Raw genomic sequence first — 17,701 nt, forward strand, 5'->3', positions numbered from 1 at the left:
CTGTGTTCTTCTCATTGCAGCTGTAAAATTCAGTTCTTCCACAGGTAACCTTTCATAACCTCCGACCTGATTTATGAATTGTTATTTTTATGAATATTATCTCTGAAAGTCTTGCTCCTGTATTTCCCATTTTCTGTTGATCTAAAAAAGATCACGCTATAATAAGTAATATTCAAAGAAAAAACTGTGTCCGACAATTTCTCATAATCTCTGACCCTCTTCTATAATCTGTGATTATGCGAATATCCGCGATAATCTCTGGCCACGTGACATCTTGCCGCCACTGCTCAGCCTCATTGCTATCTTTTTCTCACCGCTATAATTGTGGACAGTTTGGGAGACAGATCCAATGGAGGTGGAGGATGAGGCTGACGGTGCCTCCATCATGAGCCGGTTTACACGACCCTCCTTCAACCTCCCTCCACATGCTCTGACGTCACACCTCTAAATAGGGTCGTCCGCGGTGCCGAGTTCTCCACTTGCGCTCGGAGCAGCTGCGGAGCGCATCCAAGAAAAGAAATTCCAGAGGTGAACCTGAGCCCGGACTGACTCCACGCTCACTTGCGCCATCGTCTCCTTTCCTTTCCCCCCTCCACTGTCCACATCTGCTCCGTTTCTATGTGTCACCAAGAGGAAGCCGGACCTTTTGTACTTCTTCTTTTTGAGCGCACTCACGCCCGCCTGTCCGAGTTATAACTGAATAAAGGTAAGACGCGTTCAGTTGAAACTGATCAGTGCATTGAATAGGAGACGTAGTTCAATGCACCGCTGAAGGTAATCAACTTGCGTGTGACACCCATTAACTTCTGGTTATTACGCGTAAAGTGGCGGGTCTGCTTCCGCGCTCTTCATCATTCCGGCGCCTGTTATTCTTCGCCACTCCTCTTTGTCTGCCCAATTTGCTCAGATTTTTCTCTCTGATGCGTCCGACAGAGAGTTCATTGTCCGTGAGTGGTCAGTCATGCGTTCTTTTGCGCGGCCAGTCTTTCCAGTCTGCGTCCGTGCGCAACCGAATGCGCCAAGTTTCCGTCTCCTGCAGATGCGCCGTCCAATGACCAGTAGTTTCTCCTGGTGACGGACAGATGTCCATGGATTGTCAAGATTCTTCATCCCTTCGTCCCCTTCTCTTACAAGTCTTGGACTAAACAAAGCGCCCAACAGAAGAATTTAATGTTTTTAGAGGTCCATCCTCCAAAAAACAATCTCAAACAAACTAAAAAACAAAAGAAAACAACACACTCATGTGACAGGTTGCGAAATGATCATTTGAAAGCAGAAAGGTCTGTGAGATACTGAGGCTTCTATTCCGGTTTTAGGCTGTCAAGCCCACGGTCATCACTAAGACCCAGACTCTGCAATGCTCCTGCAACCACGGCCACTTAGTACTTCTGTGGGCAAATGAAAAAGCAGTAGAGCCCTGGGAAACAACAGTTCCTTTCTCGATCAGCTGGGAAGACCAGCACAGGGCACAAGAGCTGAAGGTGGTCGTATAATTGAAAAAAGTAGATTTCGATAATGAGAGGTGCAGTGAGAAAAGCAGCTTATAACTGTGTTAAATCACTGTTAAAAAGCAGAGAAATTGACAGCCAAACATTTCTCATTCATCTGAGAGCGAGAGCCGTGTTCTGACCACCATGTTGTTCTGTAGTGTTTCTGCTCTTGTGTAAACAAGCACCTCGTTAAGTTTTGCTCTGGATGTTTAATTGATTCCGTGATAACTTCATATGCAGTGGATTAAAATACACGTCTCTTACTTAGTAACTGAAGGAGACAATCTGCAAGTTCTGATCCCGAGAGGATACCGCCTCTTCACTGGCTTGTTTGTATTTAAATGAGCGGCTTGAACCTTCCCAGTGAGACTCTTGGCTTGTCTTTGTGGAGGCTGTTAAATGTTTTCATCAGACGAGGATTAGCTTTGGTTGCAGTCATTGAGCGTCGCTGCTGTAATTACAAATGTTTAAGTGAGTGGAGGGATGTTGTGACTGATAACCAGTCTGTTGAAGACTCATGCTCTGTAATCATGATCTATATTCAGACTCTCTTTCAATGACATGGCTTATTAAATACCACTGGAATGAAAAACATGTCATAAGTTTCACATATATATTGCAGTTGCACTGTGTGTGCTAGAATAATGCTGTGCACACTGAAAGAAAATCCGCCTCATAAAGACCACATCTCCCTGCCCACTGATGCCAGTCTTTTTCCACACAGATAAAACTGCATCATTTCTTCAATCTCTTCTTAGCAGATTATTCTAATCCTGATTTATTTAATAATTTATTGAATCAAGCTGCTTATTTTATTTGCTAAAACTCGAGGTCAGGTGATATCCCGTCCACCAAGGGTGAGCCATGTTGGAGACACTATCCAAGTTCCAAAAAAAAAAGATGCACTTCTAAGTGAGATTGTTTGAAATCTGGTGAATGTTGCTAGAAATGTTGACTTGTTGCAATGTCCACCAGAATCCAGTGTCAGTGGCGGGCTGTTACAGACAGGCTGCAAGTCAAACTGCTGTCACTGACCGAGCAGTGCATGTGTATGGTAAGATGGAGATCCCCTGGGAAGGTTTTGCACAGACAAGTGCATGAGGCAACTTTTCTCCCCAACAGTTAATGTTTCTCTAAATTCAAAAATCCAATATTACGAATAACCTGAGTGTTATTGCGAGCAGTGCTGCTGAGCCACAAGAAGCACTTGATGACAGACGCAGATGGCACATAATCTGAACCAGGGCTGCGAATGGCCCCGGGGCCGGACTGAGTCAGACCACCCAGGTCATTCACACCGTTGAGCGGTCTGACGTGATGTCACAGGTGACGAAACAGCGTCTCCTGTGGTCGAAGTCATTATTCCCGCCCCCAGCCATGCGGTGGCTCCAGTAACAATATATTAGGGCGCGATGGGTTTGTATGCATGTTAGGACAGAGGATGACTTCAAAACTGACAAATGTATTTCATTAAACATTGGTTGGAAACGGGCTAACTTGGAAGTGTGCACTTCCAGTCACATGACTTCTTCAGTGAAAAATGAGCACAAATCTTGATGAAACGCAACATTCGATAAAATCACTGCCACAAATGAACATTGAAAACGTGGATTTACCAAAGTCCTGAATGCTTTGCTCTAGCTCTTCTTCGAGATTCGATTTTGATTGCTGACCGATTTAGTTCAATGCACCAGGAAATATTGATGAAATACTTGTAGTGTGGATGGACATGAGTGGCATGGCGGTGGTATGTGCTGTCCCTGTGCCTTTCTGTTAGTTGTAGCAGTTGTCATATGTTTGTTCAAGAACAAACATATTTTTCTGCAACCTTCAGTGATGGATTGTAAAAACATGAAACATACATTTACAGGGTGGAGATTTCTGGGAGGCATGTACCATTGCACTTTATTTCATCATCAAAATCATGATACTAAGCAAGGCGATGAAATACAATCTCTCACCCCGCCACGTAAAAAAAAGAGATAATTGTCGTCTGTTTTAGTCTTTGGCCATAGATGTGAGAACTCTGTGCCGTTCTGATGTCAAAGCAGCGCTTATTTCACCATTTGTGGGTGCAGCAACCAGCGTGACTGAGAGAGATAATCCTGCCAGTGAAGGGACAGTGAGCAGCGCTGACGCTGATCGGACCCGACAGGCTGGACTGTCATGATTATCCACATCCTGATGTTGTCTGAGACTGATCTGCTCGAGGCACGACCGCTGAAATAGTGGACCCAGGACTAGACTAGCTGGTGTTGGTGGCGAGTGTGCAGTCTGAAGACCTGTTGACCTGTAGGTTGCCCTCTCAGCCAGAGAGATGACCACACTCTGGACCAGTGCTGTGCTCCAGTGCAGAGGCATCACACAACAGCAACAACTGTTACCTAGATCATAGAAGGCTGTGCCTGAAACACCTCGAAAGGGAGGCGTTCAATTGAGGCAAAGGTTTCCCTCAAATCTTTGCTAGTTCAATTAACTTCTCTGTGTTGTAAGTAGGTAAATATCAATGTAAAGTATTGTATATCTACTGTAAATAATTGTATTTTGATCGATTTATGTACTTCTATTAATTTAGAGTCTGCAATCTACTTCAGCTAATTTGTATGCAATAAACGATGAAGGACAGTTATTCATTACCAAAGTTTATTGCTGCCATGTGCTAACAACTTCAAGCACCAACTTTTTTTTTTAATGAGAGAAAACATTTTCACACATTCCCATCCAAAATCACCTCTAAAGTACACTCTGTTCTGCACAATGTTCTTTAGCTCCTCAAGTGTCCGGTAACTGTGACTATTTCTTGAGAAAATGGTTTACTGGCTCCTCTTTCAGTGCATCTGGGGGCCTCCAGTCCATGAGGTTCTGGTAGCATGGATGAGGAAGAGAAGAAGGTCAGGTGCAGTCGACAGAAGCCATGAATGTATATGCTGCAAAGGGCAGATTGTTGGACTGATATGGGGGAACCTGGGCAGGAGACATGGGCGAAGAAAGATGTTATTGTCAAGGAGGGTGCACAGAATAACACACTCATATTAGCAGTTATCTGATGGAACCGATGGAGTGAAAATTGCAATCCTTGGGTGAACTACCACTTCACTGAGGGACTGAAAGGCGAGGACAGCATGATAAAGTGTTGGACAATTTTGGCTGAATAAATGAATGTGCAAGTGATGCAGTTGAAATGCTGTTGGTTTTGAAAAGCATTCTTAGGCATAGCAGTAGTTTCGTTCAGTGATTTAAATGAGGCAGCTGTGTTTGACCCACGGAGAAGGGCGTTGTCTAATAGGTTATTTTACTGCTTCGCTACTTCTCTCTGAAGGGCGACTTTCAGTTGAACAGAACACATATGTACAGTAATGACTTGTGCTTTTCAATCTGCCTTGCAGTAGTAGGATGAGTATGATGAAGTGATGTGACTGCTGCGTGTACAAGACGAACTGTGGTTGAATTACTGATTCTTCGTCATTGTTTGTAAAAACACCTGCTTCAAGATCGACAGGGGAGAGTCGAGCATTGTTTTCTATACTTCTCTTTTTTTTCTTCTCTTCTTTTTTTTGTAATAACTGAGGGAATACACCTTCAGTATTGAAAACATATTGAGAAACAGATGTGGTTGCAGCTGAATTTTACTTAAAACCCCCCCCCCAAAATAGTTAATAGTAGACACTACAAGTAGGGCATTATACAGGCAATAACAATTGGACATTTAGAGCATTCAAATTGCCATGTTTTGCAGTTTAGTTTCCTGTTTCCAGGAAGCCCAGACCCCCTCTGGCTTAAAGCCTGCCAAGGGTTGTCTTGGGGTGTAAAACCACTGTGAAATTAGTTGAGTATTTAAAGAGCAACCAATGTCCAAATCCAACAAGTCCTGCTCTCCGTGTTGCAGTAAGTCCTTCATCATGATGATGCTCTGTTTCGAAGATATTACCTTCTAAAGTTCTCCCCGTTTGAAATGTGTGGAGATGTCTGTGATGGAGCAGGCTGAAACAATTCAGTCCCAATATTGTACAGACAAGTGTTCTTGCACCTCATAGCTCAACATGCATATGTGTATTTGTGAAGAGTAAATTAAATTTATGAATAATAATTATGCTAAAATGTCTTCACTAAACCTATAGCAGTAGCACATCCATATTGTGATCTCTGACATGAATGTCATTGAGATGTGAAATTTTGGCTTCTGCTCTAGTCCTTCAATCATCTGTTATGTTTTCTGTATATGTTCACACATATGTTTCAAGAATGTTTGTTCATGGTCTCAAAAAAGCTTGTCTTTGCATTGATCCATCACTTCTCTTTCAAACCTGTGTTAAAAAATGAGTGGAACATTGCAAGACACGGAAGTGAGAGAAGAGGAAAAATACTGCTAAATGAAGAGTTTGTCAATTTGGATGGGACCAGAGGAAAAGAAAAAAAAGAAAAGAAAAGAAAAGAGCAGCGAAAAGGAATGCAATTGAATTACTGTGTCTTTCTTGAATGAAACAGGGTGAATTCATACAAAGAATATTACTTATATGATAATTCTTTTCTTGGCTGCAATATCATCCGTCAGAAATTTGCTCCGGCGGATATCAGACAGGCTTGTTTCAGTCATTTGTGATAGCGAACCATTTCTTTTTGAGAAACACTTACTGCACTCTGTCTCTACAGCGGCAGCACATGAATGCTGTCACACGAATTGTGGAGATTGGCTAGAGTTTTCATGGAAATCTGAGAGAACCTCACTCGTCTCAGCCTCATCCTAACACAAAACAAAGAAAAGCACTGAGATACTGCATATGCCTCTGCCATGAAATGATTTCACGTGGCTTTATTAAAACACAACATAGAGTCAGATCAATAAAGAAATTTCCCTGACTCAAGAATGAGACAGGCTCATCGGAAACGGAGTGCGTGAGGTGTATGATGTTGATCAAGCCATGAATTTCATTTCCAACGTTTGTCTGTTTCAACTGAAATAAATTCTGGATGCTCTGAATGAATGCTGGTGCCCTTGTAGTGACCTTGGCCGGAGGAACGGTGGCCACTGAGTCAGTGCTCCAGTCATGTAGTCAGTGATGATCCAAGATGCTGTGGTGTGAGCCTTTCATTCGCAGATGAAAGGCACTTGGTGAGGAAGGTAATGATGACAGATACACTAATAAAGGTTGAAAAAGGTCTTTGCAGTCCCTGACAGTTCAGCGCTGCATCATGAAGGCTGGTTAATGAGGAGACTCCAACTCCATTCAACTGATGGTGTCAGGTCCAGAGGCCAGAGCAGCTGCTGTGAGTCAAGACACATCATGGAATCAGCTGGTGAGTCGCACAAATAGGACAGTGACTCAATCTGTCAGATGATGAAAAAAGTCATCTATGGAAGTGAGTGGAGGAGACAGGATCAGAGATCAGTACTAGCTTCATCTGAAGTAGTTTGGAGTCAAAGTTAATGAGCCCAGAAGTGTGTTTTACAAAGAACATGCGGAGAACGAGGAGGGTGTGACTCGGACTGCTGAAGTTAGCGTGGTCATCCTCCCATCTGCTCCTCCATTATCTTCTTCTGGTTGGATTGTGTTCATGCATTATTAAAACTAAAATTGTTGAGCCTGTTGGGAAGGTTTCCCTCCACATAGATTTACTAATCCTCTTCGGTCTGTGAGATTCCGTGTCACCAAACGCATGATTTTTTTTTTACCGGTTTCATTCTGATGTTTGCATTAACATCCCGCATCTGCCGAACACATTCCTGCAACAAATCACAGTGTGACAGACCGTCAACTCAGCCATAACATGAAGGGTCATATCTCGATGTCAATATGATAATATCTCTTTCTACCCTTGTGGAAATCGAGTTCATTTGCTCTTATAGTTTCCATTTTTAATGCCAGATATGAAAGTGACTCTCAAGTCAAGTAAAACTTTTGCTCCGGTGATTTTTCTTTCACGTTGCTTTGTTGTGTTGCTGTTTCCTCAGTAATCTCTCCAGGGCACAGGTCAGTGCCCCACTGAGGAATCAGAGCTGAATAGAGTTCTTTTCCTCAACTGTAATCATGTCATTTGAAAATACAAACAAGCACAGCTGGCACTCCACATGCAGATGACTAATTATGCTGACAAAAAGAGGAACTATTGGAATGAATTAAAGAAAGGCAGCGCTCTCTGAAGGGAAACAAGTCTCTGGAAATCTTTGCATGGTTACATCCCGATACCATCGCAACATCAGAAGTTATATGCGATAATAGTCCTGGGTATGACGCTCGCCTTGTACACCATCGCTCCTCCCAGGAAAAGTCAACCCATCCTCACTCCCATGCCGTAATATATTGAGGCTGGGAAAGTGGACTTTTGCATCCTATACAACCTCCAGCATAAAAACATGTTCCGCCTTTGGTGGCAGCGCAACACATTAAGAAAAACAAAAAAATTCAATTCCATAACTTCCTGTTTTTACAGTGGATTGAGAAAAACAAGAGATGAGTCACCACTTTCAAGCGGATCTGCTGTCCTCATGGACACATCCGGTGTTTTCAGTTTTTCTCTCAAAAAGTATCAGTGATTGAAAACTCCATGTGGACAAAAGGCTTGTCTGACACAGAACATGTGATACGACTTGAGAAATGACCGACTGTGTCTCTGTGTGGATGAGCTCTTGAATGTGAACCCATTGAACTCAGCACTTTATTGTACTACAGTCTTAAACCGATCTGCGCTACTGTTCAAAAATGACTTCTATCATTAAAAAAAGAGGCAGCACTAAAGCTATTCATAATAAGGGTGAAGGTGTGGTTTTGTCATGGGAATAAAAGGATATCACTGAGATTCTAACATGAGGTGAGGGACCATTTCTTGTGTTGCTCAGTGGAGAGACGTTTAAGAAACAGCAGTCAGCCTTCAGGGCCCCATCAGTAATGTTATTGATGGTCACCTTCTCCGGCTCTAGCATGTTGAATTTACTAGAACATGAACAAGCAGGGGGAGCTTCATAACGTTTGTTATCCTGGCTAAGGAAATTGCCGGAAAGAGAGGACACAAAATGAATAATAATTACAAAAAACGAAATCCAGCAGGCGTAAGTCCAGATGGAGCACGGGTTGAGGAGGTTAGAGTTTGGTGTAGATGCCTTCGTCGACCCAACGCAACATCTGTTGTTCGGAGGATTTCATGCTTATGTTAGATTTGATCTCCATCTGTTTCCAGTTTTGTTATGAGATTATGAGACAAGTGTTTACTTTTCATTTCTATGAATACGTTTTTAACTTGTTCAATCATTCTGAACCGCAGGCTTTGATTGTTGGTTATTTTGGGGGAAATAATCCTGCCTGTAAAAAGAATTTGAATTGTATTTATGAAACATGAAACCCATCCTGACATGAATTCGGCAGCTTTTATCGCACGTAGCTGAGAATGGAGTCTTTAGCGAAGCGACCGTGTACCACCTGAAGGGATGTTGATCAATTCTAGCGACATGAGAAGCCGCATATTTTGTTTTTAAAAGCAGCAAGGCTGAGAGACATGCAGCGGAAGGCAAAACTTCCAATTTCCATTCTAATCCTCAGCTACAGCGGTGCGTCAGCAACCTTGGAAAGTATCTCTAATGCAGGCGCCCTTGTGACACCTCAGGCTGTGGATGTAATGGACTCATCACTAAATGGTCTGCTGGGATTGTATGCAGCCGCCGCTAAGGTTGGTCGGGAATGTTAAAGGTTTGTGGTTTTAAATCCTGCAGGGAGATTTAGAGAAGCAGTTTGCAGTATTTTTGTATTTAGATCGGTGAGACGCCGATGCATTCAGGCGTGAGGACGAAGTTTCCATCAGGTGGTGTCAAGCAAGGCTGAAGATCCAAGCACAAAATGGCTGGTTCTGTCTCTCAACAGAGGCCAACAGAAAGCAGAGGTAATAGTATGAAAAGATGTGCTTGAGCTACATTGGGGCCCATCAGTAGGGTTAAAGAGGGGACCCGTTTTTTGTGTGCCAATTTTGGTCCCTTCCTGACTGACATCGGTAGTCGCACGATTGTCACCCTAAGATTATCCTGTCAGAGAACAGTGTGGTCTGGGGAGTGTTAAGAGCACATTTGTCCTGCTAGTCATCTGGGGGAGGGAGGCGACCGTCCTGATGCAAAGTGTGTTCAATAAATAGGATGAAAAACCATTGCGTGTGGGGAGAGCCAGTCGCTCCCTACATGCTGCATGCTATATGGAACAGAATGTTGCCCATTGATGACAATAGAAACTAACTCCCAGTGGCGGGCCTTTAGGCCCAGCAAGGCCTTCTCTGTTGGCCTAACATAACCAGAAACCATGAGCATATTTATGACAAAAGTGAATTTCATTTTTCATGTATTTTCCCCAAATATATATAATATATATAGTATATATAATATTCATACTCATGTCATAGTATATCCCGATGTTGTTTTCATCCAATCAGAATTCAGCTAGCTTGTGTCGTCATGTCCAAGGCCTTCAGCAGCAATAGTGCATGTGCAGGTGCCCTCAGAGTGAACGGACACATATAGCTGATGGATAGTTGTCTGGCCTCACGTTGAACGTGACTTGTACACGTCCTGAGATTGGACACTCATAGCGTCATTTCAGGACAAACCGCTACTCTTTTCTCGCTCTCTGAACCCTGTGGCTTAAACATATACGGATATAAACATATACGACCTAACTTCAGTCCAATGAAACCATAGATGTTTGCTCCTCCATTTCTCCGGCATCTACAGCCACACCGGCGAGATAACCAGACAGAGAAAGTTTGCCACTTCCAATCAAGCGGCCACCGCAGTCCTAGCGCTTGGTGAGCGTTCAGCAGAGCTTCCACCACGTATAAACTAGCCTGGTGGTGCGGCACGGCTTCCATGAGAGCTGCCACGCCGTCCGAAAACTGATCTCTTTTTATTGATGAAATCTCAGGTGATCACGTCTCGGTTTTCGCGTGTTATTCGTGAAAAGATCCTGGAAGAAACAGCATATAATGACTGAAGTTTGTTGCTGGCGGAACTCAGGTCGTGGATTCCAGTCGGACATATGAGCAGACGGACCGCTGCTGTTTGGAGACAGGTTTCTCATGAGTAAAATCTCGCGTTTTTGCTGTCACCAATTCAGTGAGTGACAAAACATTCCTGTCTGTTTCTCTATTACTTCTTCAATGGCTGCGTCCTGTGTTTTTATATATGAAGGCCTAGGTATAAAAATGCATTGCCTGCCACTGGTAACTCCAGTACTGTAGTCCGCATCTGTCCACACTCAGGACGCCATGTAGTTGTGTCATTTCTCAGGAGTTTTTTCTTTAAAAAGCCTCCATCATCAGATCCACTTCCATGTTTGGTGTTTTGTTTTTCATGACGACCAACTCATTGCTTGCCGGATCATTTAGGTTTTGCTTCAATTCAGCTGATACACAACTGACTTTATTGACTGACAGATTCACTTTAATGATGGTGGAGTCTAACTAACATGCTGTCGCAGCTGCACAGCTCTCAGAAATCTACGAGGAGGACGGCGTGATGCTGGTTTCAATGACGTTAATGATGATGACCAGACCATTATTGATCAGTCAGACATCTGACTTTGTGGCTGACAAACTGTTTCTCTGATACTGGATCATTGTGATTGACTTTCTGCCTGCGCTTGACCAACAGTAATCTTTCACTTTTTCATGGTGTTTTCTTGTTGTTGATGATGAAAATAAACAAGACAACACATTTTCACGTTTACTTTGGCCAAGAAACATGTGTAACAGCGCATTAAATGATTCTGCTACAGCCATGGCAGCGGTCCCTCACGTCTACAGCTACAGCATGTTTAGATCACAGTGGGATGAAAGATGTTATTCACGTCCGGACGCTGATAATTCTCCTCGTGTTTGGAACTGACAGAGTGATCAAGCCAATGTTTAGCAAATGTCTTAGTGATCGGGATCGTAACAAACCAGCTGAATAGAAAAGAAAAAGGAAGGACATAGCCTGAGGCGTAGAGGTGCGAGGCTGCACAGCAGAAGGGTGAATCGTATTGGCCACGCCAGGCCTAAGTCTGAACTGTGAAAACCTCCCTGGGTCCATGTCGGCTCTTCAGCCTCAGCCAACATCAAATATATTTATTGCTATTCAAAGTGTTATTGACGAAGCCGCTGGGCTGCCGCAGCATTGCTCCATAATTCTGATTAAGCGTGACACCTCGGCACACTTGTGCTACTTCAGGCTTGTTTATTTACGTGGCTACATGATGCAACAAATCAAACACAATCTTGTAGCGGAGGAAACATAATGAAAACCAGCAATTTCAAAAGCAGGGAGGAAATCGGAGTGTCAAAACTAGTCCCGCTAACAGCAACATGACAATAATAATAATAATTATTATTATTATAATAACAATAATAATAAATTAGCACTGAACATTCACCCACTGAAAGTCATCCCTGACATAGGGAAGGAGGTGCCTGTTGTTTATTAACCAGTATTTTTTTTTTTATTTCGTGCTGCTGGTTCCGTTGAACAGAAAAAAAAAGTTTCATATGTTCCAAGCGTCATGATAATATCAGGATGACCGGTTTGTATTACTGTGCTCAACTAGGCCAGCGTGAACAGAAAAAGAAATTCTGTAAGTGAGGAGAGAGAGCGCTCAGTCACCCAGTAGTGACAGGAATGGAACAGCTGCCTCCATGAGCAGAGACACGTCACTCGTGGTGGGTCAGGACCCTGGTCTCGTTTCTCTGGAGGTTTTAAGGGCCAACATTGCTCTGACCAGAATCAGATGGAGAAAGTTTTTTTCCTCTCTATCCTGGCTAATCTGTCAGAAGAAAAAAATAAACAAGATTTCATATACAATGTTGTATGATGTTGCTGCTGATCCAATTCATCAGCAAACATGGAGTGAAGTTAGTTAGTATTCAGTGCAAAACTATGTTGAATAAACATAACAAATTATCAAGCAATTCAATCAAATTTGTGAGTGTTTGGAATGAAAAATGAAAATATTCGTAGATAACGTGTTCATTTTATACAACAACACAGCAGTTGTCCACAGTTTGTGGAACTTACTTAATAGTTCAATTGTTTGTCCTCTCGTTCCAAGCAAAATGTGCCTCTTTCCAGTGACGTGCGACTTCATAACAATCAGATTTCCAAACACATGAACCCTACACAGTAGTCTATTCACCATTTGAATAGCAGCAGTTAACAGGTTATTTTTAAAATCCCATATCAGCTTTTTCACATACAAACTGTAGTATGCAAAAAGAACATGTAATTAAAACATCAACAACAACAACAACAAACGTTATTATGGTCTTACCTTACTTCCTGCTTCGACTGAAAGTCCAGTTGAGAACATTGTTTGAGTCTAGATCTGTAATCCTCTATTTTGAAAGTAAAGCCAAATTAGAAGAAAAAAAATAAATGGATAGCTGCATTTGACTTACTGACTGTAGACTGCCGTTTGTTGTCACGTGTTCTATTGTTGTCTGTTCTTATCTGTTGTCACAAGAAGAATCCCTGGGATCACAAGTGCCCCCTACCATGAGGCAGGAGAACTGCGTGCCTCACTTTGTGGCTTTTCGCGACCGTTTTATGATCGCTCAGCGCAAGAAACTAATAACACACATACAGTTGTTGACAAAAAACACTGTTCATTGTACACATCAGCTGATATATAATAGAAATTTGGTTCGTATCGCAAAAGTGTTTGAACATTTTAATAGCGATATACAGAGAGACAGCAATACGTTCTCACTGCATGCCAGCACAGTTAGTCGAGTTAATGCGCCATCTATGGTGAGGCTCAGCAGGTGGCTGCCTCGCCGCGCTTCTCTTCTCAGTATTTGAATGGTAAATATGAAAATTCAGTCATTTTGAATAAAAACCTAAAACTGGTGAAATAAAAAAAACATTCATTCACAGTGTAAATCAGTGGATTTATATAAACATTTAGTATATTTTTTCATTTTTTTTTCTTTCAGGGCCTCACCTGCCTCCCCTGACTGCATGTCACTGCCTCTTTCATTTTCATCAGTTCTCAAGTATCAACTCCAAATCTGCCGCTCAACACCTCTCCCTCACAAGGTGTGACAGGCGTGTCAGTAACCTCACTCACGCCCTGATGCTCAGTGTCAGTGTCAATATAAAGGGAAACAGAACCAAACAAAACCCTCAGAGTGCTCAGATCAGAGGAAGCAGAGTCAGGGTTGAAGAACGGTTGGGTGTGACACCAGATTGGAGGGGCACCACATGTGGTGAGGTTTGGAGAGCGGGTGAGCTGAGCCAGGTGGTTTGGACACGTGGTGAGGAGAGACAGTGTTGGAGATGGAACCATGAGCTTGACATGAAGACCATAGGTATAGGTGAGCCTCCAGAAGAAGAAATAGAGAAAGAATAAGCGTGTCGACTGTCACTTCTAAGTATAGAATTATTATAATAACAATAGTATTCATAGATTACAGTTATTTCCCCATTTAAACTAGACCTTGGCTTGAAACTTTGATACTCGCTTTTAGACAATCTCACTGAGATGGCGTGTTTTTGGTAGGTGGATTTGCTGAAGTGTTGCTGTGTGACGTGTTATTTATCCTGACACTTTGACAACACTGTTTCTTGGATCACATCAATATGTCACTGACAAATCTCTGTAATCGAGTGTATTGTACGTTGAAGGTTTTATAAATGGACCGGGATCAAGCCAACATCGGCAAATCATTCCATTTCACTAATGCTTTATTATCCCATTTTGTTGTCTCAAGGTTCGCTGCCCTCATATTTACACCCACAGGGCTTCACAAAATGGTCCGTGCTTTGAACTGATCAACAAGAATGGCAATTGTAGCTGTTGCCTGTTGATGTCGCACACTCATGCGCCCTCTCTTTTTCAGGTTTAAAATGAACGAAGGATTGGAAAACTTCACTCAACTCTATGACAACTGGACTTATTTCAACTCCTCCGGGGAGCCTTCGCCATCCAGGAGCAACATCACCTATGTTGGATTTTACCTCCACCAGCCCTCCACCGCCGCCATCTTCATCGTGTCCTATCTGCTGATTTTCCTTGTGTGCATGGTGGGGAATGGAGTGGTGTGCTTTATCGTGCTGCGGAGCAAGAACATGCGGACGGTCACCAACTTGTTCATTCTGAACTTGGCTGTCAGCGACCTGCTGGTGGGGATCTTCTGCATGCCCACAACGCTGCTGGACAACATCATTACAGGTGAGCACATAGCGTGCCCAAACAGTTGTGCCAATAGCACGGTTAACCAATGAGACACCTGCGGAATCCAAATCAGATTTTTATGGATCATGAATTAATAACACTTCGGCTCTTGGCTTGAGTTATGTCTCTCGCGTGAGTTTCCAGGCGAGCTGAAGGTTGAAGTGAGCAAGCTTTTCTTGGAAGCCATTCAACAACAAGTCCCCCAAGAGCTCAAAATCCCCGAAAAGAAAGCTGCCTTAATCCATGCATCCCTATTAATCCATCTGACAACCGTGTCTGAATGAATGGATTATTAAAGTAAAGCGCAAAATGCATCTGAACGGTGTGAACAATTGAGATTTAGCATTTGAGAACAGACAGAAGCGACCAAACCTGCAGTCAGCCTGCCCTCTGGTGAGTTCCTCCGCTCACATCAACCTGACTGTTTGTTGACGCCTCTTTGTGACTGACCGCCAGCAACTATTGAATGTTAAATAAGTAAGTGCACCAGTGGCTGCTGGACAGCAGCTGGGGGGAGAATAGAATGCAGGCTCTGGAAACTACATAGTGATTCAGTTGGCTGATTCATGGGAGTCGTACTTGTGGGAGCCAAATTAATTGCCACCAGCGCCGAAACTGAAATTGTGGCTGAAAGCAGCCTGTGTTTGTCACTGCAAATGAGAAGAAACGGAATACTCAAAATCTCAATAGAATATTTAGATCCATTTGGCAGTCAACATTGATGGGGATGAGACTGATGAGAAAAACAATAAACAAAGGTAACTCAAGATGCACAAAGAAACAAAAAGAAACGTGGAGAGATGAAGAAACACATTACAAAGCGTTTGACTCTAATACGCTGTTTTGGCCAAATTCAACCTTGAAGCTCCTGAATTGAATGAAAAGCAGAAAATGTATGAGCAGGAAAGCGCAGGACGGAACAAGGTTAGAAGTTATGAATACCACAATATTTATGTTGGTTAAACAAACATAAAAACATGTAGCAGATTGCAGAGTGGTCTGGGACGATGAATCTGAATGGACTTACCGAGATATTTTTGTATTTCATTCAAAGTGAATTCATTCTGAGTGATGTGATGTTTGCTCACTTGTACTTGCTGTCTGTTGCGAGGACGTCACCACGCTAGCTCAAGTGGCGGGTCATGTTCATCGATGCACATCGCTGGTATCTGAGCAAGCGACAGATCGGTGGTGGAACTTGACAAAAAGGGGAGGAGATGCCATCTTGTCTGACAAGCAGTTCTCCGTGGAAACATGGGTGGAAAAGAAGGACTCCTGCTGGAAACACATAGATAAAGGAGCATTTTTAATTTTTCAGAAGATTGAGAGCGAGGGTCAGATCAAACCGCTTCTGGCCATGACACATCAACTTAAATGAAAAGGGAATGCTCAAGAAAAGCATGTCAGCATGTTTGCTAATCTTCACACAGCGTGTTAATGTATAAAGATCACATTAATTTACTGACAAGCTGCTGATCCTTGTAGCTGGAGAGTTTGCTGTACATTGTCAGCTCAGTAGGGACAGAGGAATCACTTACATAGACAGTAAACTGCAGTCTGCATTTATGACTGTACCTATATAGAGATACCCAGATGTTTAGTTAGCTTGTCAGTTTGCTCAAACCAATGGAGACGTAAAACTCTCCACTCAAATCCAATAGCTTTCCAAGAGAGCTGCAGCCCAGCAGAATCACAGGTCCCTCAACAAGAAAAGAAAAAATAGACTATCAAAGAGCAATGAACGCAACATATCCTTTCAGTACTGAGGAAATGCTGACACCATTCCATCGTAAAAGTTGCTAAAGCATTGGGTAAAGAGCTCCACATGAAGTTTCATAAGATATAGCACCAACACTGCTCCTTTAGGGCGGACATTCACAAACGCACACTTTCCCACCGCAGGTTTTAATATGCAACCATCACACAGACTTTTTTCCAATGTTTTTTAGCTGAGTGTGTGTTGCACAGCTAGATGACAATTTATTGAGCCAAAATCCAATATTCCATACTTTCCATATCACGCGCCGCATCTACACACAGTATAGAGCACATGTTCTGCTGATGAGTGGTTTAGAGAGGCTCAGACAGACAAGAAGCAGATTAGAAACCAGTATATCAGAGGGACTTCTCATGTAGAAAAGCTTGGCGATACAATTGTGGAGAGCAGATGATGTGGGCACATGGAGATGTGAGACTGTGGTTAGGAGGATAGGTGTGGACTGTGGAGGATAGGTGTGACTAGGGAGGGTGATCAAGATAGGTTTAGGTGGAGGAGGCTGGCGGGAAATACTGGAAGACATGTTGGGAGATTCTGCTGTCTAGATGCCACGTTCTTCAGCAATGATTTTTACTGAAATAGAGGTGGAGAACACTTGTTGCACGTGATTTTGCTTCTGAACTTGGAAACGGCCTTCACCGAGGACACAAGGAGGAGCTGCAAAAATCATATACTCTCAATTTCACTGAAACATATTTTGGTATTTGATGGGGCATTCAGGACAAGTGTGCTTATAAGATATATTTGCTCTGCCCACAACAGTAATGCGGCTCCGGTTTCTCCTGAGTGTACGTAAAATTATGTTACAGGTTTTCACCACATTGGGGCCAACATTTGTTTTTCGTTCATACGTGGATCAGTATCGGGTATTATATAACAATAATAATAATATAGAATTTTTGTGATGGTTTCCACTTTTTTCTGGCTTGAGCACCAGCCATCCAAAATGTCTGCTGTGCAACTGTGCAGATAAATTGGGATAACTGAATTCCCAGGGCGTTGAATGCTTGAGAGGTCCTTTTAGTGTTGATATATTTTTTATTAAACTCTGTGATGGAACAAAGGAATGACGATCAGATGCAAAACGTCTTTATCCATCACACTGGCCGTCATAAAGGGAGCTGAAGACAGATCAGATCATGGCACCGTCTATATTTTCTCCCCATACACGCTGGGTCTCTGACTGAGTCTCACAGTAGGGGTTCCCTCCAAGATCCACAGAGGTCTTGGATCGGGCTGTCTCTTCAAGATGTTTG

The 17,701-nt window shown here is 42.8% G+C and overlaps 1 protein-coding gene across 2 annotated transcripts in view; it reads left to right on the forward strand.

Annotated features, from left to right (window-relative positions):
* Positions 1 to 366: 366 nt before the first annotated feature.
* The window catches only part of npffr2a (neuropeptide FF receptor 2a), a 35,954-nt gene continuing 18,619 nt past the window's right edge, over positions 367 to 17,701 (forward strand). Inside the window, exons 1-2 of one of the 2 annotated variants that reach the window (XM_053871744.1) lie at positions 367 to 706; positions 14,334 to 14,665. In XM_053871744.1, the coding sequence (XP_053727719.1) occupies positions 14,341 to 14,665 (325 nt within the window). In that variant the 5' untranslated portion in view covers positions 367 to 706; positions 14,334 to 14,340. The remainder of the gene's footprint in view (positions 707 to 14,333; positions 14,666 to 17,701) is intronic. The other variant, XM_053871745.1, reaches the window with a different exon arrangement.

The sequence above is a fragment of the Synchiropus splendidus genome, chromosome 7, assembly GCF_027744825.2.
Source record: "Synchiropus splendidus isolate RoL2022-P1 chromosome 7, RoL_Sspl_1.0, whole genome shotgun sequence".
In the NCBI taxonomy this organism is placed as follows: Eukaryota; Metazoa; Chordata; class Actinopteri; order Syngnathiformes; family Callionymidae; genus Synchiropus; species Synchiropus splendidus.